This window comes from Chaetodon auriga, chromosome 11 (assembly GCF_051107435.1).
Source record: "Chaetodon auriga isolate fChaAug3 chromosome 11, fChaAug3.hap1, whole genome shotgun sequence".
Classification (NCBI taxonomy): domain Eukaryota; kingdom Metazoa; phylum Chordata; class Actinopteri; order Chaetodontiformes; family Chaetodontidae; genus Chaetodon; species Chaetodon auriga.
The window spans coordinates 17,237,458-17,262,318 of NC_135084.1; the positions used below are offsets into that span (position 1 = coordinate 17,237,458).

The 24,861-nt window shown below is 39.4% G+C and overlaps 1 protein-coding gene across 1 annotated transcript in view; it reads right to left on the bottom strand.

The window, feature by feature from the left end:
• Nucleotides 1-24,861, bottom strand: part of LOC143328405 (VPS10 domain-containing receptor SorCS1-like) — a 49,078-nt gene that overhangs the window by 18,096 nt on the left and 6,121 nt on the right. Inside the window, exons 2-11 of the mRNA XM_076743525.1 lie at nucleotides 13,605-13,672; nucleotides 11,892-11,991; nucleotides 11,520-11,678; nucleotides 9,993-10,066; nucleotides 5,538-5,602; nucleotides 4,880-4,998; nucleotides 4,449-4,538; nucleotides 3,427-3,606; nucleotides 1,318-1,464; nucleotides 142-244 (exon numbers count right to left, since the gene is read on the bottom strand). Of these exons, the coding sequence (XP_076599640.1) occupies nucleotides 142-244; nucleotides 1,318-1,464; nucleotides 3,427-3,606; nucleotides 4,449-4,538; nucleotides 4,880-4,998; nucleotides 5,538-5,602; nucleotides 9,993-10,066; nucleotides 11,520-11,678; nucleotides 11,892-11,991; nucleotides 13,605-13,672 (1,105 nt within the window). The remainder of the gene's footprint in view (nucleotides 1-141; nucleotides 245-1,317; nucleotides 1,465-3,426; nucleotides 3,607-4,448; nucleotides 4,539-4,879; nucleotides 4,999-5,537; nucleotides 5,603-9,992; nucleotides 10,067-11,519; nucleotides 11,679-11,891; nucleotides 11,992-13,604; nucleotides 13,673-24,861) is intronic.

The window sequence follows — 24,861 nt, forward strand, 5'->3', positions numbered from 1 at the left end:
TTAATTTCATGTTGTAAACAGTAAAGCTGAGAAAGGCCGTGCTGGGAAGAGGAGTAAAGAAAGATATCTGATCGGGAGCGCCGAGGGGTATGATCGAGCATAAACAACAGTATGGACGTGGAAATCAAATAATCTCCTCACCTGACGCTATTATAATTCCTGGGGCTGACTCTTTGCTGACAATGTTTCCCGAGGTGTAGGGATTTTCTGATACATGAAGGTGCAGATGTAACGAACAGTAAGGCTGCGAAGCACAAAGGAGTTTAGTTCACTCAAGTCAAAATGTGAAAATGAAATACAGGGTTTCACAAAAACTGGCCTGAATTAACTGTGAATCAATCATTATTATTAATTGTCTAGGAGAGGAATTTTATATTTTAACACAGAAATGCTTTCAGCATAAAATACCTTACATAGAAATTATCATACACCATCAAGTCTCCATCAAATGAAAACTGAATCAGGGTCATTTATGCTGGAATTTCAATATCAAAGCCCTCATTTATGCTTACTCATAAACCAAATATATCATATGGTTTTTCAGTTATTATGGTTGGTGTTATTGCAGCCTCCAGAATCATTTTGAGGCATCTAAAAACAGCTAAAGCTCCAGATTTAACAGAGTGGGTTGATGCAGTGGCAGAGATTGCATCATATGAGTGTCTGCACAATAGATTAAAAAGGAGTTTGGATAATGGGATGTGTTCATGGCACCTGTTCAAATGGCAGTTTAGATTTTATTTATTAGAAAATCTTCTGTTCTTATTATTGTATTATTGTATTAATTTTCATTTTATTTAGTTGTGGACTCGGTTTGCCACTTCTGTGTTTTTTTATTCAAGTAAGTTTGTAAAGATTTTAATGTGAAGCTTTTTCCTTGCTGCCATGTACCAAAATGATACAGATGATCAGTCTTATACTGAATAATGAATAGCAACAAATTGTCTTTATTACTTCTCTTATATAATCTATTAAAAATATTTAAAAAGTACTGCTGCACTGTAAATCTTGAATTGCATTGCATTAATATCATGGCAATAGTTATGATAATACTAATGATTAAAAAACAGACAAATCTTAATTCAATAACTTCATATTTTTGGACCCATAATTGAAAAGACTGGAGTGATGCGTTTAAGGTCTGACAAAGTTAAGGTACATTAAATGATTTGAAAGGTCTCTTCAGTTGCTGAGCTGTTTACTGACCCGCGTTTATTCGCTCTTGGACCATAGCATGGCATGATCCACTGTAGTATTTTTCAGCTGATAACGGGAATCCAAATAACCAAATCTATCTCGCGTCAGTGGCCCACTTACCTGTTCACAATAGACCTTATTTCCCTGGAGATCGGTTGCTGGAGCCTGAAGAAGACGCCAGTCTCTCCCCTTGTTGTATGTGATATAAGTTTTCACTTGGTTCTCAACAACTTTATTTGACAGGAACACCCCTTTAATCCCGGCAACCTGCGAACATGAGAGAAGGAGAGCGGTATGGGGAAAAATAACAAAAAAGGGAGGAAAAAAACAACCGTAAATTATTCAGACTTAAGTAAAGCTGAAGGCCTAGTTCGGAGAGGAAGAGATGTCTGAAAGTGACAGGGAGCACTATTTTGGACCATCTGTAGGACTCTGCAGAATCAAAACAACATATGGCGCAGCCCTGAGATATTTCTTCTTCTTTGTATTTATGTGCACAGAAATTCAGGCTCTCACGTGCCCCCATCACTTGAGTTTCTCTTCCATTTAGAGAGCAGAAGGATTTCATCAAAGGGGGAATGTCCATTTCGTATCTTCTACCGGTCAAGTCATTGTATAACTAAATATTTCTGGACATCAAATGTGTGTGGAGGTCAGTGAGCTGTGAGAGTAAACATCGCCGATGGCTATCTTAGGTGTGTTCGTAACAATGTGATGCTTTTACTGCCGGCTGGAAATGAGGGTAATCTGCAGTGACACATACATGTGCAGTTACTGCAACCTCACAGCACATCTGTCGACACAATAAACATGTTCAGAGCACAAGTTAAAGATGCTGTTTTTCCTGCATTGTGACTAAGTGACACTAAACTTGTGCATAGATGGTATGTTACCTAAAAACAGAACCTGCTCGATGAGTTTTGCCTGACAATAATGTCACATGAAAAAGATAATAAAAGCAGGCAGGAAGTGGATATGAGAGAGACACTCCGATGCTGCAGAATGAAGCGTACCAACATCTGTTCCATTATGGTGAGGACATCTGAGACATGAGGAAATCGGGATGAACTAACTCAAGTTTTAGGCTGTCTGTTGGTACTTTACTTGTCAGAGTCTGTTTAATTGTTCATGAAAGCTCCCAAACCAGGAATTTAAATTTGTATGGTGCTCACGGTAAAAGACATGAAAGTCTGGTGGATTGCAGACTCTAAATTGCATGTGATGAGAATGTGTTTGGATTGATGAAGAGAGCTTCATAATTGATAAATCTGTTCATCTGTTAAATCAGTATATTTTTTCTGCATTTACACAAAAATGTCAGAAAAAATACCCATTAATTCCCAAGAAGACAAGATGCACACTTGAAATTTCCTCTCTTATCCAGACCTGCAATTAATGGATTCATCTGACTCAAAAGAATGAAAACAAAAGACGTCGTTTGATCAGGTCACGGGGTACTGTGGGATCATGGGAGTTTTCATTATCTGGCATGATTCAGGCAGAAGTCAAGTTCATAGATGATGAAATTAATTGAGGTTTTACTCATGTTACGTTCTGTCACGTTTGTTCCCTCACTCTCTGACATATCACCTGGGGTTTCATGTGTCACCACCGACAGGCGATCAAATGAAACGCACCCATTTTTCTGGGTTTGACCTTTTTGGAAGTTTTCTTTTTGGACATTTTAATGCCAGAATGTTACATATTTTTTTAAAAGTTTATAAAATTGTAGGTTGTAACTAACAATTATACTCCTCATCAATTAATCCAACAATTACTTTCTCGATTAATCAATTAATCACGTCGCATATTAAATGTAAGTAGTAAATAAGTAAATAAGTAGTGAAAGCTCAAGGTGGTGTCTTCAGTATGCTTCATTTGTCTGAAAACAGCAACAGTCCAAAACCTCAAGGTTTTCAAATGACCGAACCAATTAATCGATCACCAAAATAGTTTATAGGTGAATTTTCTTTCTATCAGCGAATCGATTAATTGACTAATCGTTGCAGCTCTATAACGCTGCACAATAGAATATAATTTTGTGTGTATAATTTCTTTAGTTATTGCATAAGTTATCACAGTTACCATCAGTGAACACGACACATGGCCCTATAACCTGCAGCAGTCACAAAACCAGGCCAGTGATTTCAGTTGGTCCAGCATGCCTGAATAACATGAGAGTATGTAAAAGGATGACAGCACAGCCCCAACAGCACTGTCACTGCCCACCTCATAGAGGTCTATCATGATGTTGCCCTCCGGTCCTCCACTGCTCACAACGCTCTCCAGCATCAGGGTGAAGAACAGCCCTCTGGACTCAGACATGTACAGGTTGTAGGAGTCATTCTGGTGCCAGTCCTGAATTGCTGCCACCACCTGGTTATCATCAGTGCTGATTATCTGCAAGTCCTGAAAATAAGAAATTCATGAGTAGATGTCTCTGTGTGGAGCCAACAAGGCTTGAAGAATTGATTTAAGGGAGCTCTCTCAACATAAATGAGTGGATCTGCATAGTAGTGTGCCCGTAGTGGCCATAGAGCTCGAGCAGCGAGCTAGTGTTTCGTCACTTCTTGACGTGATTCAGTCAGGATCAGCAGCGATTAGACCTCAGGCGTTTCATGCCATGCACTAAAAATGAAGACAGGCTCTGTTTAATTTCACTGAATCCCTTATCCAGAGTGAGGCAAGGTAGGGGATGTGTGTCCTTCTCAAGGAAACTGACAGTATACATGGATGGATGGATGAATGGAGAGATTGATCGGAACAACACCGTGGGCACTAAATCTCTCCTGTTCTTATGACATGGTCTCTCAAACAACTAAGCCATCCTGCTGTGCTTTCAGTGAATGGAATTCAGTGGCAAACACTGTTTTGTGCTAATGCAAATGGATGACTCTGCTTCAAAAGATTCCTTTGCAGTCCTGCCAAACTGCAACTGTACATTCATTCCTGAAGTAAATATCTGTTGATACAGACGGGAGGGTATCTGATTAAAAACTATGCATGGGTCTTAAATAAACACAAGATCTAAAGATATAATTATGCACAACTGAAAAAATTTTCAGGCAGATAATAATGCGGGGTAAACAACTAATGGATTTGTCAGCAAACATGATAACTCACTGGGAACAACCCTGCTTAAAATCATTTGAAATTGTGAGTGTGTCAGAGTAAAATTAATGCTACACAGCTGCTTGTTCATCTGCATATGCTCGACTCACCAAACACTGCATCCTTTCCAGCAGTCTTACCTTTGGCAGAGTGTACTTGGGAAGCTTCATTGGGTAGAAAGCGTGCCTTTTATAGGACACATAATGGACTGACTGGCCACCTATTGGCACCTGAAAAAGCAATATAGTACAATTTACAGTTCATCACATTTGAGGTAAATATTCCCAAACGTCAGTGTCTGCACTGATTGCTGCCAGCATGCTTTAAACAATTTCAACCATCATCAAAACTCTGGGTTTTCTTTTAATTAGGATGTTGTGCAATATGGCAGAGTGGAGTTGTAGTATAATACACAACACTGTGATTTCAATTTCATGCCACCCTTTCCCAGGATAATGGCCCCTTTTAGTTAATGAAAAACATGACTGTACATTAAGATGCGATCGAATGCAGTGGTTTTACAGCTTTTAATTGTCTTTTAATGAAGCCAGACCTTGCAATAAAAACCCACCTGGATGAAAACGTATTCATCCTGAACCACCAGGGAGTTAGGGATGATAAATCCAGGGAAAGGCTTGCCCTTGTTTCCATCAGAGCAGTTCTGAAGTTTACAAGTTATGTACTGTGACCCTGTGGGTAAACAAGAAATGAGTGCTAAAAATATAACAAAAGGAAAAACAACCTTCTCAAGTCCACAATCAAGGTTCAGCAGTGCTTATGCTGACGGTATTAACGGAGCCATAGAGGAAAAATTTTGGAGGCCAATCCTTATTCTCACTAATAGATAAAGTAGAGAGAGCTGTCCCAATGTGTTAGCATCAGCCAAATGAAGCGGTCTCCCCGGGGACAGGGCATTAACACACGAGGCCTTATGGAAGTGCTGCCCTCTCTCCACTGTGGCCAAGAACCGAGCCAAGTCACAGCCTGGCCCTTGAAAAATGAATTAGTTTAATCGTATGAAGAGTCTCCATGAGCCAATTCAGACGGGGACGAGAGTTTTAGTGAGGACAGCAGAAAAAAATAAAGCAATAATCTCTCACCAGTTGTTTAAAATAGAGGTTTAGGAATTACAACAAATGCTGCTAATGTGATGTGAAAGCTGCTCGCACATTAAATTTTGACTAATCTTCTTTTCTGTGTTGCCAAGGTAACATCATTTTATCACTCACGTCCGTCAGAGACGCTGATCTCCAGGTGAATCATTCCTTGTTCTTTGTCCAAACCCAGCCTGGACCTGTAACATCACGACAAATGTTGATGGCATTGTGTGTATTAAAACCCACATTTATGTCAGTGGTTCCCAACCCTTTTGGGCTTGTGATCCCTCAACACAAAGCAGTGTCTTGTTTTGAGGCTACACTCTTGAGTTTCTTACTCAGACATTTCTATCTTTCTCATATTATTTCATTAGGATTTGAAGTGTAGAGATTAGCTGTTACTAAGTATTGAGACCCAGTAGTTGACTGTAGCGGAACTGAGCTAAATGAACGACAAAACAAATTAGCTAGCTGATGTTGGCTTGTGAACATATAAACTACGTCGATTGAAGAGAAATATGGTTGAGATATCAGACACTTGCAAAAAACATTTTAAAAATAACATTAACTTGGGCTGATTTCTAATGACAGTTCACAAAATAACACAGCATATCTCAAATTACAAAACATCATGCTAAGTGACTAGCTAGCTAAACAGCGTCAGTTAGATTAGCATGATCCCGCTCTTTCTAAACTGAGTACTAGTTGTTTTAGATAGGCCCTTTAAACTGATCATTTTGGCAGTTAGGTTAATTTATTTCGTAGTGGAAGGAGGCGAGATTGGGCGAAATTGTACAAACCTCTTGAACTATTTGGATTCAGTTTTTATGTACCTAACTTGTATCTGTGTTAACAATCACCATTTTTACTAAGCAATATTAGAGTCACAATATTAACTGAAACACTTGAAGTCCAATGGTTCATCTGCCCCCACGATGAGGGGCCACAGTAACAGCAGATGAGGGCAACTGTGACAACACACGTAACACCGTCACAGAAATACCAACAGAATGGTCATCAACACTAGACAGATTTAAATCCATAGATATCGAAGGTTAAGACAGTGTGAGGAAAGATGTGGGTTGTTATAATTACCGCCGGCCTCCCTGACTTCACACACAAGCTTAGAAATGGATTTATGAACAAAAAAATACACTAGAGAAAAGATGAGTAATTATATTTGTGTAACAGAATTATATATTTTTTCTTTTGCTATCCTGTTAATCATCTTGTAACTCCAGTGATTTCTGTATGGAGACACAAGGCTTTGACATCCAGGTTGGAAACCACTCATTTAGTTTATGCAGAGTATCTGTATTGGACTTGGTAGCAAAGCATTTGTGTGATTTTAACTTTCTTGATGTTTATTTTGAACATCAGGGGCTTAACAAGGCATCCAGGCAAAAAGCGTTATTGATTATTTTGCCGCTGTCCCAAGGCATATTTGACAAAGCGTATGTGCTGTGTGAATAATCAGAACAAAAACAAAGACAATTTGAGGAAAACTCACACAATAATTGCACTTAGCTCACAGTAATAGCCTCTGTTTTTCTGTTATTAGAAATGCAGTATTTGTGATTTACATTAGAGTTTGATTCTCATTTTGAATGTGTACGGGAACGAGGGAAATAAGAGACGTAGCTGTGATCCTTACTGTTCTCCCAGGAGCAATAACACAGCAAACCTATCTATGAAGACTGACCTGACGGACATGTGACCTGCGCTGCACACTGATGGCTAAGGTGTATTTAGCCATTTCATTCACTTTCAACAGAGATTCTTCATGATAGCAGTTAAGTGCGAGTGACAGGAGTGACCACTCGTTGTATTAATAGCAGCTGTTGTGACAGAAGATGGGTTTCTTCTCATTTTCCATACCGTGTCTGAACTATAATATAAAAAGCCCCCGTCCTGCTTCCCTCAGCACTCTGTAATTGCCTCGCAGCTCCATCTCTTTTAATGGACTTTCTGTCAAATACTTCATCCAATTCTATCAGCGAACAGCAGCTCTTGCTCTTAAATAAACCCCTGCAATGTTATACTGTGTTCTCCCATAACTAACACATACCACCGTGTCTGCCTCACGAGGGTGCCTGTTAACATATCTTTGTAAATCATCTTTGTCAGATTTTCTTCGATAAGATGAGCAGGACGGGGTGAGATGAAAGCATTTCTTTCATAGCGGATCTCTGATGGTGTGGTTTCGGTTGACTTATTTCCTCGAAGACGGAAGTACATATTTTAAAATCAAGAGCTTTTTTTTGTCAAACGCCACTGTCTTTATTTAGTATACTGACTCATATCTAGTATATATATTGTATGTACAGTATAAAATATATAGCAGACTTGTGAATACGCCTGAACAGCAGCTCACTACAAAGATCTTCAACTAGAAAATTTTTGCATTCATGGACTGGTGAGGTATAATCCTTATTTGGTATGATTAGCTTATTTTCCACTTTTCAAAACAGTTTACAATACAATATTCATGATGCTCCTTCCAAATGGTTCCTGATGTATGAGGAGAGATCGCCTGTTGATGACCTCAATTAGGACCACATTCTCTCGTGAAAAGCAGCTACAGCACAGAGCTTGATGTGAAGCAGAGTTTCAATAAAAGCTGAAGATCTGTACGTGCACAGCTGATTTAGCCGTTTCCCTGACAGAAAAGTCTCTGTCTTGTTACGTGACTTAGGGAGGCTGTATTGCTCATTACATGGTGATTTAGCGGCTACCTTTTCAGTAATATGTCCTTTATTTCTGCTGAGTTTCTCTGCATGAATGATTAGAGAAAACACGAGTTGCATTTTAGAAAAGGGAACCTGTTTGTGGAGCGTGGGACAGAAGTTATTTGTGTTAAGTAGAAGTTATGCTCTCTCGTCTAAAAACTGCAGTTAGTTTAAAGTCTACCACAGTTTCTGTATACATTAGGAAAACAAATTAGCCAGTATTGAAGGAGCAAGTAACAAATTAGCCCTCACCCCCATAAGAAATGAGTGTCATACATCCACCTTCACTTGAGGATACAAATATTAGCCTCATTAAGCAAGAGATAGTTGTTGTAATGTCTAATATCTACTTAGTCATTACCTCTTTCCTAAAGCGATGTTTATTTACTCTAATGGTGTTGTTGGGGTCATTGCCTTTCCCAGAAAGAAACAAAGCGAAGCGTGTACTGCAGGTCACTCCAACCCCCTTGATTAAGCTGTGGCTCTGCTTTTTTATTTCTATGTGTGAAAGCGATTTTGTAGCCAACAACCATAAAAACATTATAAATTAAACATTTATCCTGGACCATAATCCCCATACCAGCACCCAATAGATTCAAACACTACAACACTTAGAGAGACACCCACAAGCTCTCTGCAACATCATCAGTACGGATAATATTTGGATAGGATTCGATTTGTAATACGCTGCAGTATCCCAGCAATATTTCATGAGCAGACTGAATTCAAAGGATCAAATATTAATCAGTACATGTAGACCCAATGTGTATGTATACATAACATATACGACATATATGTACTCTAAGTCAAATTTCATCATTTGTACATTTACACTTGTACATCTCAGAGGTAAATATTGCACTCCATGTATCTGACAGCTGTAGTTGCTCATTGCAAGTGAAGATTTTACATTGCAAACATGTGATAAGCTTATAAAATACAAAACCAATTAAAAAACTGTGTACCTAAGCACCATGTCACAGGTTTCAGGTTTCAGATGTCTATGAGTTGTTAGCAGTTCAACCAAAGGCCGACTATCTGACTGTTTCATTAAATACTAATCATCTCACGACCCCTCAGATTTACCCCGTGACTGTTTGGAGGGGCCCGATCCCTCGGCTGGGAATCACTGACCCAAAGCACCTAACATATATATGAAGTAAGTAAAGTTTGACTTATGCATTGATGCATTGATATTAACAATTTATTAATGTCCTATATGATCATTTATCAGTCAAAGGGGCCAAGTACCTTTAATTTTGACACTTTATGTACATTACTGAGCATAATTAAGTACTTCTACTTCAGTAAACTCTCAAATACAGGGCTTTTAACATACTATATATATATATATATATATATATATATATATATATATATATATATACAAGTTTTTATATAGAAGTAGTTCAACATTTTTGTGTTGTGTTTCTTTGACCCCAGTAAAGGATCTGAGTTCTTCTGACACCACTGACTGACTTGTAAAGTGGTTCAAATCTGACTCAATAACATTAATATTCCTGTAGATATTCCTTTCAATGAGCTGCTGACTGTGTCACTGCTCTGGTTACTGTTTACTTATGTTTCTACTTTGACAGTAAAACTTGTCAGCCGATCTGGAAAAAACCCATCCAGCATATTTTATAGAACATGTAAATATGTACAGTGGATTTCCCTTCTGTACTGCTGCTGTGAATACAATGCTAAAAATGTGCACAGTTTGATTTATTAATGCATAATTGTTCTTTTCTTGTCTATTATTCATAGTGTTTTTTGGAACATGTCAAAATATGCAGCAATATTGCAGAATTTCTCAAGACAGACAAGCCCTCTGCAAATGACTGATTGTTGATCTCACCAGTAGAATCTGTTGGGGACGACGCTGTCATGCACAAGCTGCCATCTCCTCCCAAATTCAACAGAGACATAGAGCTGAAAAATGAGAGGAATGCATTAAGCAAATGAGTTACAGTATAAAGAATAATTCTCCAAGTCAGAATATCCAAGAGAATTATTTCCTGATTCATGTCCAACTGTGTCATCAAGCAGCTGTCACATTTGTAGATTTTGTGGCATCAGTCTGGTGATGTTGTTTTGAATATTGCACTACTGAGCATATACTTTATGTAAAAATGCAACAGTGATGAGACAATCCATCAGCTTCTGCAAAAATACAGGGATACTCTGAAGCTAGGTTTTTCATTAAAAACGGAAAAAGAAAGATTATTCATTATGGTGCCTTGGAAAAGAAGGAAGGGAGGACATAGAAATTAAAATCAAAGTGTCTCCTCCTCACAATAACTCGGCAGGATTTCAGCCTAATTGGCATTACAAAATCATTCATTTAACTGTCATTGTAATCTCTTTTTTCCTCAAAAAGCTGTTAGACTCCTTTTTACTGCAAAGTTGGACTTGTGTCCAAGCATTCAGAAGGCCTGTCATCTTGCCGTAATGATGGAGCAGCAAGCATCTTAAGCTGGGAGCTTTACAAGGATAAGCAACATCATTTTGACTTATCCAAGGGCTTTAAACTTTTAAAAGACATGACAGACAATCAATAAATGTAAAATGAAACCAAGCTAAGATTAATTTCAGCTGTGATAAAGGGAGAAAAACTGATGAAATTTAGCTTTACAAAGACGTACTGAATGACCTGAAGGCAAACTTCTGTCGAGCATCTTTATTTTGACCCGTTGATGGCTCTCAACTAAGCTTTCATCTTCCTCCCTGCACCATTTATCTCACTTCTCAAACCTTGACTGTTTTTCTCTCTGAAAATCAAGTCCTCCAATAGCAGGCTGGGAAGGTTGAGTTTGATGTCTGGTGTGTTGAGTAAAGCAGACAGCAGGGTTCTCACAGAGTAATGGTGGGTGTGTGTTTACGCTTGCAATTGTGTGTGTGTGTGTGTGTGAGCTTGTGGATTGTTTGGCGTTTCTCCCTTGTTAACTTTCCCTCGTGCTGTCTAGGACACATCCATTCAAAGTTAGAGGCTTCAGCCAGACCTTATGACTTGTTTAAGGGTGCAGGTGATCAGCTGTCTCTGTTTCTGACAACTGCAACCTTGGTTTAAGTAGCAGGTGTCTCTGCTCATGAAGACTGTGTCCTGAATGCTGGCCGCTATTATCAAAATGAATGCTTTCGACCGTGACAACAACCTATGTTTTGCATCATTTTATAGAGACATTTATTTTGCTGTGACCCATCAGGCTTGTGGCACATAATCCGGCAAAAAAAACAAAAAACGCTTGCACCGAGCTAACAAGAGCACGATAAGAAGCAGGTAAAGCATGCACAACAACCTTTATTTCCATCCAGACATTATTTTTGTGTCACATTTTCAGTTGTTATTCCAGCTATTTCATGCCATCTGACAGCTACACATTACCTTTTGGTCGTGGCTGTAAGCCAGGATCCAGTCCTCCTGCTCGGGGTGAAAAAGCAGGCTGAGGATATCAAAGGCTAAGCTGTGTTTCTGATAGGACGCCCCCTCGTCAAGGCTAATGAGCAGGCTGCTCTCCACCTCCGGGTCCGTAAGTAGCATGATCTGAGACGAGACAAGAAAGGAGACGGGGGAATCAGCAGCCCACCTTGACAGCATCCATTCCACAGGGCTTAAATGTGCTTGTGCAATGCTTGGAACAAATGCATGGTGCAAGCTCCAGCAGGGCTGCTGTGTCGTGAAGTTGCCCAGTGATAACAATTGACAGATTTGTTCAATACAGGCAGGACTTTTCATAGCATGCATGTGGAAACCTACCTTCCTTTTGTTGTTCGGACTCACGTACAAGTAGCTCAGGATGATCTTGGGCCCGACTTTCTCATTAAGTTTCTCATACGTGGTCCCATAATCAGTTGACCTAAAATTCAATTATAAAATAAAGTAAATAGGTTGTAAATAGGAGAGTAAAGGAGAATGGAGCAACACCTACTCGTTAAGATGCCGATGGTATCATTAAGCATATCAGGCAAGCAGAAAATTGCAACAGCAGAAGTCATGAAGCAATTTGCTAGATGAATGGAGATTTTTTTAATTATCAGAATAAACAAGAATATCCTGTGTGGCACACATGGTGACGGGACAAGATATTATTCGAACTTTTATCATTATTGATGGTTTGGGGTAAGAATACACTTCTGATGTTCATGTTTTATAACTCAGAGGATTAGAGGACATTTTTGCCTGTTGCTTGCCCATGGCAGAGCTTTCAAAACGAAACTCGCACCACTTTGCCGAGCTCGTTTTGAATGTCATTCATTGCCACCAAAACAGATATCGGTCTCAGCTGTTTGGTGGCAGTTCAGAAAGAGGCAGCCATGAAATGTTTTATACTGCATAAAATAAAACTTCTGTTTTGTGTGGAAGGGCACTGGTGAAATATTCAGTCATTATTCATTATTTAACCCTTGTATACTGATGATACTGGCTTCAGTGTTTGCAGGCACAGACCCCATTAACAATCTTGTTAGCCAACACTTATTTATTTATACATGCAGCAGTTATGACCAGAGCCTCATTATCATTCATTTGGAGTTATGTTTCTGTTTATGTAATAAAAATAAACCCAATATTCATTGTTTGTTTTTGGTCTTCACCAGCTCCTGAGGGATATATCTGACTCTTTAGGTGCTAAGCGTTAGCCGCTACCTGTGCCTCCTTGCTGTTTGGTGCTGAGCAGATGGTGTACAGTGAATTTTTAGATCTCTATTGCTGCACGCTATGCAGAGAGCAGTGAGAGTGAACCAAAACAGTGAAATTACAGCCGGACATCTTAACAGCTGAGGGGAGCTGCAGAGTCGGCTGATAATTCTCTGAAGGTTCATCACTTCACGCTACCCCACTGTCAAATTATACATTATCATAGAAGTATTTATATAGATTTATTTAATTCAGGTGATAATAAAATGTTATATATGTTATAAAAGTTAATATGTTATATGAGTTGTGCAAAAATATATGCTTGTTTTCTACCAAAACGTCAGTCACAGACAGAGAAACATATACTGTGCTGTTATCCCACTCAGTAGTGATGTTACTTATGTTTAATTAGACAGCAGAGACTTTTAATCTGCTGCTGGAATTCTTAGAAATTAACTGTCCAAATAGACTCATTGGGAATTTGGGAGAGGTAGTGATGCATAAAAGGCAAAAAAAAAAAAAAAAAAGTAAAGAAAAAAAAGGCATTTTATTCAACCATGTTTTACACACAGCATCTCTGAGACCCGAAACAGATGCAATGTGTCATTTCCTGAAACCATCAGTCAAAAATCATGTTTATGAGCAATAAGCAGATAAAGTAGTGTTGAATATGATTTACGTGCTGTCAGTAAAGGTTCTCCAGGACCCCAAACATAACGTTAGGCTTAAGGCATTACATTACAAATGTAATCCAATACAATACAAATATAAATAATTAACATTTGATTTGCTGCAGCTTTCATGTTGACGGTAATACCAGACAGAAGATCTTACCTCCATAAAGAGCTCTCTGTGACTCTGCCGGAGTTGAAGTCGTAGTACTTTGTCAACATGAGGATCACCTACCAAACACATCAAACAGATTACTAGCTTCGAAGCGAGTCTATCATCACTTTAGAAAAAAAAGCAGCAATAACATGTCACATAGTGAAACAAAAGAGCCGAGCCATCCACACGCATGTCTTTTAAACTCCCTGACAGCCGCGGCTTTATTAAAAACCGCGCTGGCATGTCAACCCATTGCCCTGTTTGTAAAGCTATAAACCCTGTGCATACTCCCTGTGGATAAGCTGATCACATATGTATGCTATAATGGTTTTTAAGACCCAGCAGACAACCAGCAACTGCTACCTCTGGTAAACTATGACTAAATGAATAAATAAGTCGACACTAAAATTCATCCCAGGCGCAGAAAGACAGACCTCGTAAATATGAAGGACGTCTTCTTTGAAGAGGATCATAAAAAGTGTCATAGTCAAATGTGCTTTATAATACACAGGCCTTTACTTAATGCACATAAAAAAAGCCGCAGATTTTAGGATGTCTTGCAAATTACCTCCGATATGAATGAATGGATCACTGTGGACATTTCTATTTGCTTCAGCAAACATCAGAACCTAAATCACAGCTTGTGTGTTTGTATATGCATGTAATTAATGATGCATTAAGGCATGTTTACAGACATTTCACTTGTAATTCCCTTTTCTCTCAGTGAGGCAATAACACGAGGAAAAACTCAACTTATTAACTCAACTTCCATCCAAAAAACTGTGTTTTTCTGCAATGAGTCATGGAGTTTTATAAAACCTCAGCAGGCCTTTACTCATATTGTGTCCTTCACCCTTTACACAATTAATCACTCAAGCCATGCCCTGCCTGCACTGTGCAATCATAAAACCTGCAGATCATATAGCCCTCTTGGGAGGCCTCCCTCTGCATCTTGTTCGTAGCTATCTTCTAATTATCGAGTGTTACGAGTGTTTGGGGTAACATTCTCCATAACAAGTACAAAGTCCATCATGTAAACAAGAAATCTGAAACTTTTTAAAGCCTCACAGTTTGTCATTTTCCAGGCTTTCGCTCAAATCAAACAAGTCAATACTCTTCATCTCAGCGTGATAAAAGCCTCACACCACTTGAAACTAATTGCTTAAGTGAAACAGAACTGTTGCAGACACACGCTGTTCAGATGTGAGGCTCCTCAAGGTCATTTTGTGCAGTCGACAATGAAAAAAAACCAACAGCGTCCCAGGTTTTCTACAGCAAAAACTGGTCAACACCAACTGCTGTCTGCTGATATATTTTACAGGCACAACACCACAAAGCTATATATATGATAAAACAGAAGCTCTTTGAATGAATGAATACAAAACACCCTTCTGCATGTAGTGCATCCTAAATCTAGGCTATTCACTATCTGATTCTCTTATCATTAATTCCTGTATCAATACACAGAATCACCAAAGCCAATTAACTCTAAGAAAGAGTCCTATCATTTCTTGCTGATACATACAGATGTAATGTATTATTTACACTTCTGAACTCCATTATGTACAGCATATTAATGAGGGCTGAAATTTACTATTATCTGCTTGATTGTTTGGTCTATAAAGCGTCTAACAGTGGAATACGCTTATCACAATTGCCCAGACCGAAGGCATTAAACGTCTGATTTTGTCACACCAGATAGATATTTTATATACAATGACTAAAAATAGAGAAAAGCAGCAAATGATCACAAATGAGGAGCAAGAAACAGACTATGTTTCCTATTTTTTCCAAAAAAAAAAAAAAACGACCTAAACGATGACATGATGATTAGAATAGTTAATGATTAGCTCTCTGTCGATCTACTAATTGACCTCTAACATCAGCTATTCAGTAACGTTTGTGCTGAAAGGTCTTGCCTGTCCCGCACATTAAATCACACACCACCAGTTTCCAAAGAACGCTTGCTGTTTATGATGCAATGAATTTAAACAGTTTTGCTTTATGTCCTAATTATTCGCCCTCTTTGTGGAGAAGCTGAATAAGAAAACTCTGACTCTGCTATTACTTTGTGCTGAATGTATGAAATCCTTTATATGAGCGCCAGTTCAGACATAATCCATGTATCTTGTTATAACTATGGTACCAAGTGTCCAGACTGGGTTGCAGAGATTTATGGTCTTGGAATAAAATGGCCTTTATACCTTCCAAAAGTCCTACCCTCATGGACACTGTCATCCACAATAAAACAACCTGCAGCAGCCCCAAAATTAGGACAAAATATATCCCCCCATTCTGTATGGCAGTTAACTTTATGCATTTACTTGGGAAGGATCCAAGATTACAGTCAGATATAATTTGCATCCATCTTATCGCCGGCTGGAAAGGTTTCCTGTGCTCTGAGGGATGTTGAAGGTGAAGCTCCAGGGGTGCAGTTAACGCATCAATACAGTGATACAATATTCACTTTGTAGATATTTCAGTGTGAAACAGGTGTTTGAAGCTCAACATGTCACATCACTGGACAAATGCTCTTCCTCTTTTAATGCTTATATAACTTACCCTCTGAATATAAATAATAATGCCATATATATTAGCATATCTTTGCCTTTGAATGACAACAAAGGTGCCACAGTTGATGCCAGCTACCATGTAGCGCATGGCCCATTATACTGCCGCATATCTCTAAACTGGATTACTTGACATCCAAGAGCAAGCAAATTGATTTTTCAACCTCTAATCCTTTGTAAATCTTAAACCTTGGAGCTAAATGGACTGGGATGAGTTTGATCATTATGTAAGAATGAGTGGAGGTTTAATGGTGACTTAAAGGGTTTAGGGTGAGGAGATTACTGTTGTGAATTGAAGGTGTCGTATGAAGAAGAGAAGCGGTAGAGGTATGGGGAAAGCGGGGGGGGAGGGATGCTGTTACTGAAGGATGAACACCTGAGACAAATGAAAGGAGCGACAGAGTACACATTACAATTCATTCCCACTCTCAGCAACTTATCAGCTGTTGGAATTAAGTTGCCTCATCAATAAAACTGTCATCACATTTAGCCACCGCAATTAAACAGATGGATGATTCCATAAAAGCAATTGTTGCAAGAGTTACTGACTGGAATGTTAATAATAAAGACAAATATCACATATCAAAAACTGATCTCGTGTTTAAGGTGTTTGTCCAGTGCATGCTGGGATCGGCTCCAGCTCACCTTTGACCCTGACCAGGAATAAGCGATGAAAAATACAATTCAATTAGAACAATTAACCTCGTGTAAAGGGTCAGTCCCCCTTAAAAATAAAAAATAAGAAAACATTTTCCCATTTAACCCCAGTGGTATGGAGCCATGCAGGCTCTGTAGCTTTGGTCTTATTTTCCCAGGTTCTCTAAAACTTCCTCCACTTCCAATAAAATGGAAGTGACAGAAATTTTTGTTTGTGGTGCAGAAAAAAACTGAAAAACTACTTTCAACAATTCAATAACATGTATCTTTCAGAAACAATGCCCAGGTTACTAAAACTGCTTTGTTTCAATAAAAACAAGTCCACTGTTGGTAATCTCACTGTCAATGTCTGAAATAATCCAGAGTAATTTCTCTGAGGAGATGGGTTTTTGCGGTAATATGCGTGAGCAGACCCTCTGACAATTTAAAAACCAGTGATCAGTCAGCAGAGTAACAGAGTTTGTAATTTCCCTTGTTTTCCTTATAGGACCAGTGTGTGAGATTTAGGTGGATTTATTGGCAGAATATGGTAGAAATGTGATATAATATTCAGAGTTATGTTTTCATTAGTGTGTAATCACCTGAGAGTAAGAATCATTGTGGTTTCTTTGTCTCAGAATGAGCTCTTTATATCTGCAGAAGGAGCAGTTCAACAACACTGTATATCACTTACATATATGTCACATACGTTGGCAAGCAATTTAAAGATTCATTTGGAGTCAACTCCTGAGGATAATTTTTGGCTCTTCAGCTGCTAAATACATCATGTCAGCTGAGCTTAAACATGCCAAAACTCTGCACCCAGACTTGGTTGATAATTCTCTGAGTGTTCATCACAACAGCAATAAACACACAGGCAGCCATGTGATCCATTAATTATTATAAATTAAGTATGAAGATTTGAATTTCACATTTTCACAGGACATTAAGATTTTGTGTGATGGCGATATTCAAATTAGTGATAACTGGTGACATTAAATGACACGGCTAAGACTAACAAATTGGGAAGGAGGGTGAGAAGACCTGCCCACAAGATATTAACACCATGGACGTGTTAACAATGTGGCAGCAGATGCTTTCCAAGGTATAAAAAACACAGCGCAGCATGCAAATGTAAAAAACCCCAGGGGCCAGCACACAATATGAAAATCCACTTGATAAAATCACCACATCATTTGAAACCTTTATAAAGAAAGTAGTGTCTATGTAACACAGGCAATCAGAAGCCATTATCATACTTAGGATCTCTATCCTGTTGCGTCAAAACTCAGCGCAGAAATCTCAGTGTTAAAAAGTTTGACTGTCAGCTGACGCCACTCATTCAATTGTGTTTTGTGTAACTTATATCTTGAAAATTAGATCTTTCGTATCCGCTCAGAATCTGGACATTGTCATCCACGTGTTCATTACGTCCAGCTGAGACGACTGTAACTCATTGTGTTCTTGTCTCACTCAATCAAAATGCTGGCAGCAAGACTACTCAACTACCAGACAACAAAATCCAATAGAGGGTCCAGATTTTCCTTGTTTTAGCATCTCTGTACTGGTTTCCTGTACATTTCAGGATGGATTTTTAAAAATTTCATGATTACTTTTAAAGATTCATTATATTACTGATTTATTAACCCCTTATGAGCCTGAATGCAGGCTGAGATCCTCCGGCTGGCTCAGGTGTGTTAGTAATTCCAAGGCCGAGGCTAAAACCAGAGCCTTTGGAGTCTGGGCCCCACGACGCTGGAACGACCTGCTGGAGGAGATCAGGCAGGCAGCCTGCTTCATATTTTAAATCTGTCTTTTAAAAGCTATTTTTCAGCTTTCTCTTGAATGGGCTATTCATCTGTGTTTACTAGTTTTGACTGCGTTTCAAAAATTCATACCTTGCTTGTCATTATTATTGTATCAATTGTTCTTTTATTGATTATTTATCAGGCAATTTCAGGCAGTTTTCATGTCTTTGTAAAGCACTTTGTAACTTGCTTCTGAAAAATGCTACATGAATAAAGGTAGCATTATTTCCATGGCATTGTTTACGGCCCTGCGACTCACTCGGCAGCAACAAAAGCCTGCAGGAAAGCAAATCCTCGTATACTTCAACACCACCTCAGTGAGACACTTCACGTACAGAGGCTTTTGTCTGCCACATCAATTTACATCACTTCATTAACAAAGGCAACATTTCCTCGTAGACCAGATGTTGTGTTGAAGCTGGGCTGTTTGAAGTCAGAGTTGTTGGCTCTCCCATGGTTTGCAGGTCACTGCAATCATAAATTATAAAGCAAAGGTAACACTTTACAATGCAGTACACATCAGTGTGAGTGGCTGCTGAGGAATGAGTGAGGAATGGTCTGTTAATCAATTAAGCACCTCCTGAATAACTGATTGGAGGACTATATCATAGATAATGCCGTGTTACTAGAGACCAGACTGGGAGATGGTATATTAATCAATCGTTAGGTAATGATAGATTGAGAAATATCTGTAAATCTAAACTTTCTCCATGAGCTGTTCCTGATTAACTCTGAACTGGCAAAAACCAGTGACCACTCATTCATTACTCTGTTTGTGCCCTCTCAACTAAAATGAGTCATCATAGCTGTTAGCAGTTACTAAGTGGTCCCTCATTACTTCACATTAACTGACCATTAGTTAAAATTATCAGCTTGTTCCTGACTGGCTTCTCACTCAGTCCTTAGTAACCACTCACATTTTTGTGTGCTTAAGTGTTGCAAAAGCGACTTCACCATCTTACTTAGCAGAAAATGAACTACTGATATATAAACCTGATATATAAATACAAGAGCGACACCACAGTGAATAAATATTCGGAAGAGTGGAGAATGTGAACAAAATGTCTTCAGGGTCTGTGAAGATTCTCAGAGGGTAACCGTCCTTGGAAAACCTCCTCAGTCTTAGCTTTAGGCACTTAATACGACTGTAAGCTTTTGAAAGATTCCAGATGAAGCTATAATGTGACTGATGGCAACATTCTGCTACTTTGGCAGACAGTAACACCACTGATCTGTGAACGTCAAATAACCAGCTTTTTAAATGGACAGCAAACACATACTCCATGTTACAGCTGCAGCTTTCAAGCAGAACAGCAAGTGTCTGACTTTATTGGACTCCTCACGTCGAGACGAAGGCCCTGTGTGGAAGCGGCGGCTCGGTTGATAAGTCATCTGAAACGGCTTCCTTCTTCTTTGGGCTTCTGCTCTCGCATCGTTTGCTTCTTCACCATAAATGAAAGCCCAGTCTAGTTCAGCAGCTCGACTACGGCGGCATGCTGAGCTTGGAAGCTTCAGCATGCACGAGGAGGGGGTCTGATCAATGCAGGAGAGATTAGACAGCAAGTTGGGTAGGTTTTTCAACCAAGCCCCCCAAAAAGTTATGCTCGCTGTGTAAGGATGTTTTTTTTTTTCCAAACTACTTTTAATTCTTGAGTGCTCCATTTGAGATCTGGAAGTGCTGAGTGTGACGGTGGAAGATTAGTTGCATGTTGACAAACTAAAAGCTCCTTGAACTCTCTAATAAAGTACACTTCCTCTGACATAAAGTAAAACAGCTGATTAGATCAATATGCTGCAGAAGGATTTCTCTCACCCACGATCAACAACGGTGTTTAAAACCTCCTGTCTGCCATCTCTATAAATCTGAAAAGGAAACTTCAGTGCGTGAATCAAAGTTATGGTTTTGAATGCGAGGCTGTTCTTGCAGCAGCCAGATGGTGTAACTCATGCTGTATGAGCGAGTAATGGGGGTGGCCAGCGTTGGTGAAAGTGTTGTGAAACACAGAGTGAGGTGGCAACTGAGCAACGGCCAAAAAAAGAATATTGACAACAGCAACTGAGTGTTTCTGATTCATAGACGGAGCACAGAAAACACACTAAGCAGTTGAGTTACATTTACAGACATGTCAGGACATTATCTCGCTCAAAAAACAGCGAAACACAAAGCAGGCAGAGCGCAGACAGCAAAAATACGGACATGCACAACATAAGTTTGATTTAAGCTAGCACAAAGAAGTGCAAACACAAAGGCGTGTCTGTGCCGAAAAATAAAAGAAGGTGAGATCTCATTATGCAAGAATGCATATTGCTCCAGCTAAATTAACTTTATCCTGTTCTAGGATAAAATCTGTGGAGGGCTTTTCATGGAATTTCTGCTCTATTAGACAGCGCTCGGTGGAGAAGAAAGGAAACTCAGGAGGGGAGCACAGCTTGCCGATAAAAAAAACACACTCTGCAGGATTTCAAGGCGTTAGAGATCCTCGCCACAGGAAGGCTTGGTGGCTTGGCAGCGCTGCACTCAGCCTGCCAGTAGTTTCTGTGCAGTGCTGAGCTTTAAACACCAGTCGCTGTGTTTATCCATGCAATGTATTGAATGCCACATCCACGAATTTGTCAGGAAAAATAGATTCCTTCTCTTCAGTTGTCTTGGGTTGAGTCGTGGCGTTCCAGTTCTTATCATTATGTATTTCATGAATTTATTTATGTTTCTTTAGCAGGATGTGTGATGTTCACTCCCTGAAACAACACTACTGTAACCCCCCCCCCAACAGCCTGTCCATCACAGCTACCCAGGAGAAAGCGGAGCTGGTGGAGGTCCACACTGACAGCATGAGCCAAAGGGTAGCCTGAACATGTCAACATGCTATATGCAGGAAGCTACATACATCACAGTGTCTAGAACAGGGCATGGTGTGCTGAGGAGATAGAATCAAGGTGGGAGAGGCAGGACAGATAAAATGGTGAAAGGTGTTAAGGACTAAATTGAATTTAAGTATTGATCATGCAAAGTCTACCGCTCCTCTCCCTAAGGTACAGCATGGAGAGCCAGGGCTGAACAGGTATGATTAGTGTCAAAACGGCTCTGGCAACAACCTAATTAGATGCTGCAGTAGCCAGGCAAGCTGCAATTTCTGTAGTAATTGTCCTACACCGCTTTCTGCTAGGGCGGGGACATTTCCACATATTGACACACTGGGACGAAATTATTCAGAAATTCTTTATAAAGGATCATATTTTCACTGAAACACACTGTGTGTATGCAACAGATAAATATTCAAATGTTTATGACCTGCAGGTTTTCAGTGTTGGCAGATTAGTATTTGAGCAAACATGATTCTAACCTATTCCCAAGTCAAAGGGAAACCAAAGGGCTGCCAATCAATCTTGCCTCTGGTGCATTCAGGTGCACAACATTTTTAGGAATGGAATACATTATTTTGCTTCTGTTGCGGAGTTATTGGTGATTATTGATTAACTCCTATGACCTGCTTTTTGCATGTCCTTGGTTAACCCTGAGCAATCCTTACTGCCTTCTGACCTCTGCACAGTTATGTATTTGCCAAGAGTCAGATGTGATAAGCGAAGGCCCTCTCTTTCGTCTTGGGTTTGCTTTCTCTGTACACACGAGTTTGCAAGTACCCAAAGACGTACGCACAGTGCATTTCCTCCATATATTTAATCATATCCTGTATTTAATGTTCATAATATCATGCGTTTGGTCGTGTGTCTGTGTATGCAGCAAATCTCATATGCTATTGGACCCATCAGCTGAATATTTTTTGTGCACATTTATGACTGTATGCTCTAGGACCTCCCTTTTATATCGCTGTTACGTACTGCTGACTCCTCACTTCTCTTAACCGGCCTGCAGGGTGTCGCAAGTGATCAACACCTGCTTCAGTTTGGAATCTTGTTCCCGCTCTCAACAATGAAGCAAAAGGCATTTCTGGTAATCTGACAGGCTAAAAACAAGGCTACCCAGACTGCTGCAGGTACTTGTCATGGTTCAAAAACTGATATCCATAGAAAGGTCTGGTCTCATCTTGAACAACAGCATCTGCACATTAATTCCATACCCGATATGGTAGGACCCACTTCAGTTAGGCACAATGTGAATTAAATAAATCCCTGTTTATGTTATCGTCGCTGCCATATTGATTATAAGCCTGGCGGAGATCTGCCCTCTACAGAGTGCACTCATCTAGTTTTCATATACTTTTATGTAAGACATAAAATACATTAATGTTCTTCGTTGAGTAAGGACAGCTTCATACTTAAAATAACAATTGTTGTAATGGTGTCACGAAGAGGCAGAAAACGAACCCAAAGCGCAGAGCAAACAAAAGGTGGAGCTGGTGCAGTTCGAAACTCAGCCTGAAACTCAGAGAGGGAGAAGATGCAACTTGCAAGTTCTTCAAAAAACAAACAACATTTGCAGAATATTTCATGCTTCACTTTTATGGATGTTATTGACATATCTTAAGAATACTGTAATACAAACATTTTGCATTCTTTCAATTACTAAATTCTCAAACCTCAATTCACACTTCACTTTATTGTTACCTTGAAAACATCACGTGTCATTTTAGAAACTTAACTTTCCACTGATTGTTTTGACTGAGTGGTTTCTTAAATTCATTAAGCCACGCTGCACATTGGCTGCAGAGCACACAGCAATTTCACTTATTCTTTTAATGTATCTGTGCAGGCTTTGGCAGAATCAAGGTAAATTCTTGTAACTGGCAACTTATAATGAGCTAGAATTATCTTTTCCTCTATAATAAAAGAACCCTGGCTCTGTTTGATTTTCACTGATCACTGACCATTGTTTCCCTCCAACAAACAAACATTGACACTCACAAACCTAAATGTCTCCACATAATTGCAGTAACAACATGGATGTCATTTACTGTTATCTTTTATGGACTTGTTCTCGATGTGTGTAGTCAAGGTATGGCAGCCTCGCTTTCCAAAGTGGACATTAATAATTGAATACAATTGAATTATTGCAGTAAAAAAGATAGATGTTTGCATTGACTTGACAGCATACGACCTGACAGCTTACTATTCTCATACTACTTACAGTACAAGCCTTTACCAGGTCAGCAAAAGGAAAGATAACAGATACAATGGTTTTCAAGGACCTGGAGAAAATTGGAGAAGTGGCACGGGGCAATGCCACCAAACACAGTATTTTACCCGCCGTTCCATCAGTGAGTCATCGAAGCAACAAAGAATTCAGAAAAAGCCTGTGCGTGCCTGACCCATCTCCAATTTGTAGAGACAGATGAGACAATCTACCAAGAGCTCAAGGATGCAGTTGAGGAGAAGCTACGAGCCAGACCCTCTACCTGAAAACAGAGGAGCAGAAAATACTACAAAACATGGAGTACTCATGAGCAGAAAAGACGTTCATTGACTGAAGGATGGAGGAGGCATTTCAAGAACTGAGCAGCTGCTCTTCGAGGTTGCTTAAGGCAGAGAAAACAAGTATTTGCCAAAGAAACTCAAAAAATGCTCCAAACATAGAGAGCTTTGAGTACCCAGGAGATGGACATTCAGCTTAAGGTAGTGAAAGATCATGAGACCCCTTTGCCAAGAAATGGAGAACCCTAAAGAATAAGTAACCTAGACTAAATGTCCTAAATGCTGAAGAGCAAGCTGGAGCTCGAGGCTGGTGAGATGTTGACAGATGCTCTCCATCAAATACTTGGTTTCTTCTCAGATAAAAAGTTAAAGAAATGTTGTGGATGCTGTAGGGATCTTCATGGTCCTGGCCCCAACAGGGAGGGAGAAGACGGAAAAGGAACAGAAGATGGTGTCCACTCCAAACTCTGACAACTTCATGTTTCTGAGCACAAATTTTCCTTCAGCTAAATATTTATCACCTGTGATGGCTCTTAAATAAAACAGTGTTCTGTCTGTATACTTTTTCTTCTGTGGAGAATTTTAAGTGATTAACATTATACGCGTGGCATTTAAAACAGCTGGACAGAGTGGAAATAAAATAGGACAGGCATGTTGAAGGTGATGAGGAGCTGAAGCCCAGCATGCACTGGGCAAACGTCCAGGACAGTTTGACAATCTCACAGGTCTAACACAAAATAACAAACACGTTCCCACCTACAGGCAACTGAAGCTGTCTCATTCACCTCACTTCTATGTGTTTGGACTGTCAGAGGAAAGTAAAAACTGGCACAAACACAAGCAGAATATACAAACCAGGGTTATCACTTTTTCAAAAGCTAA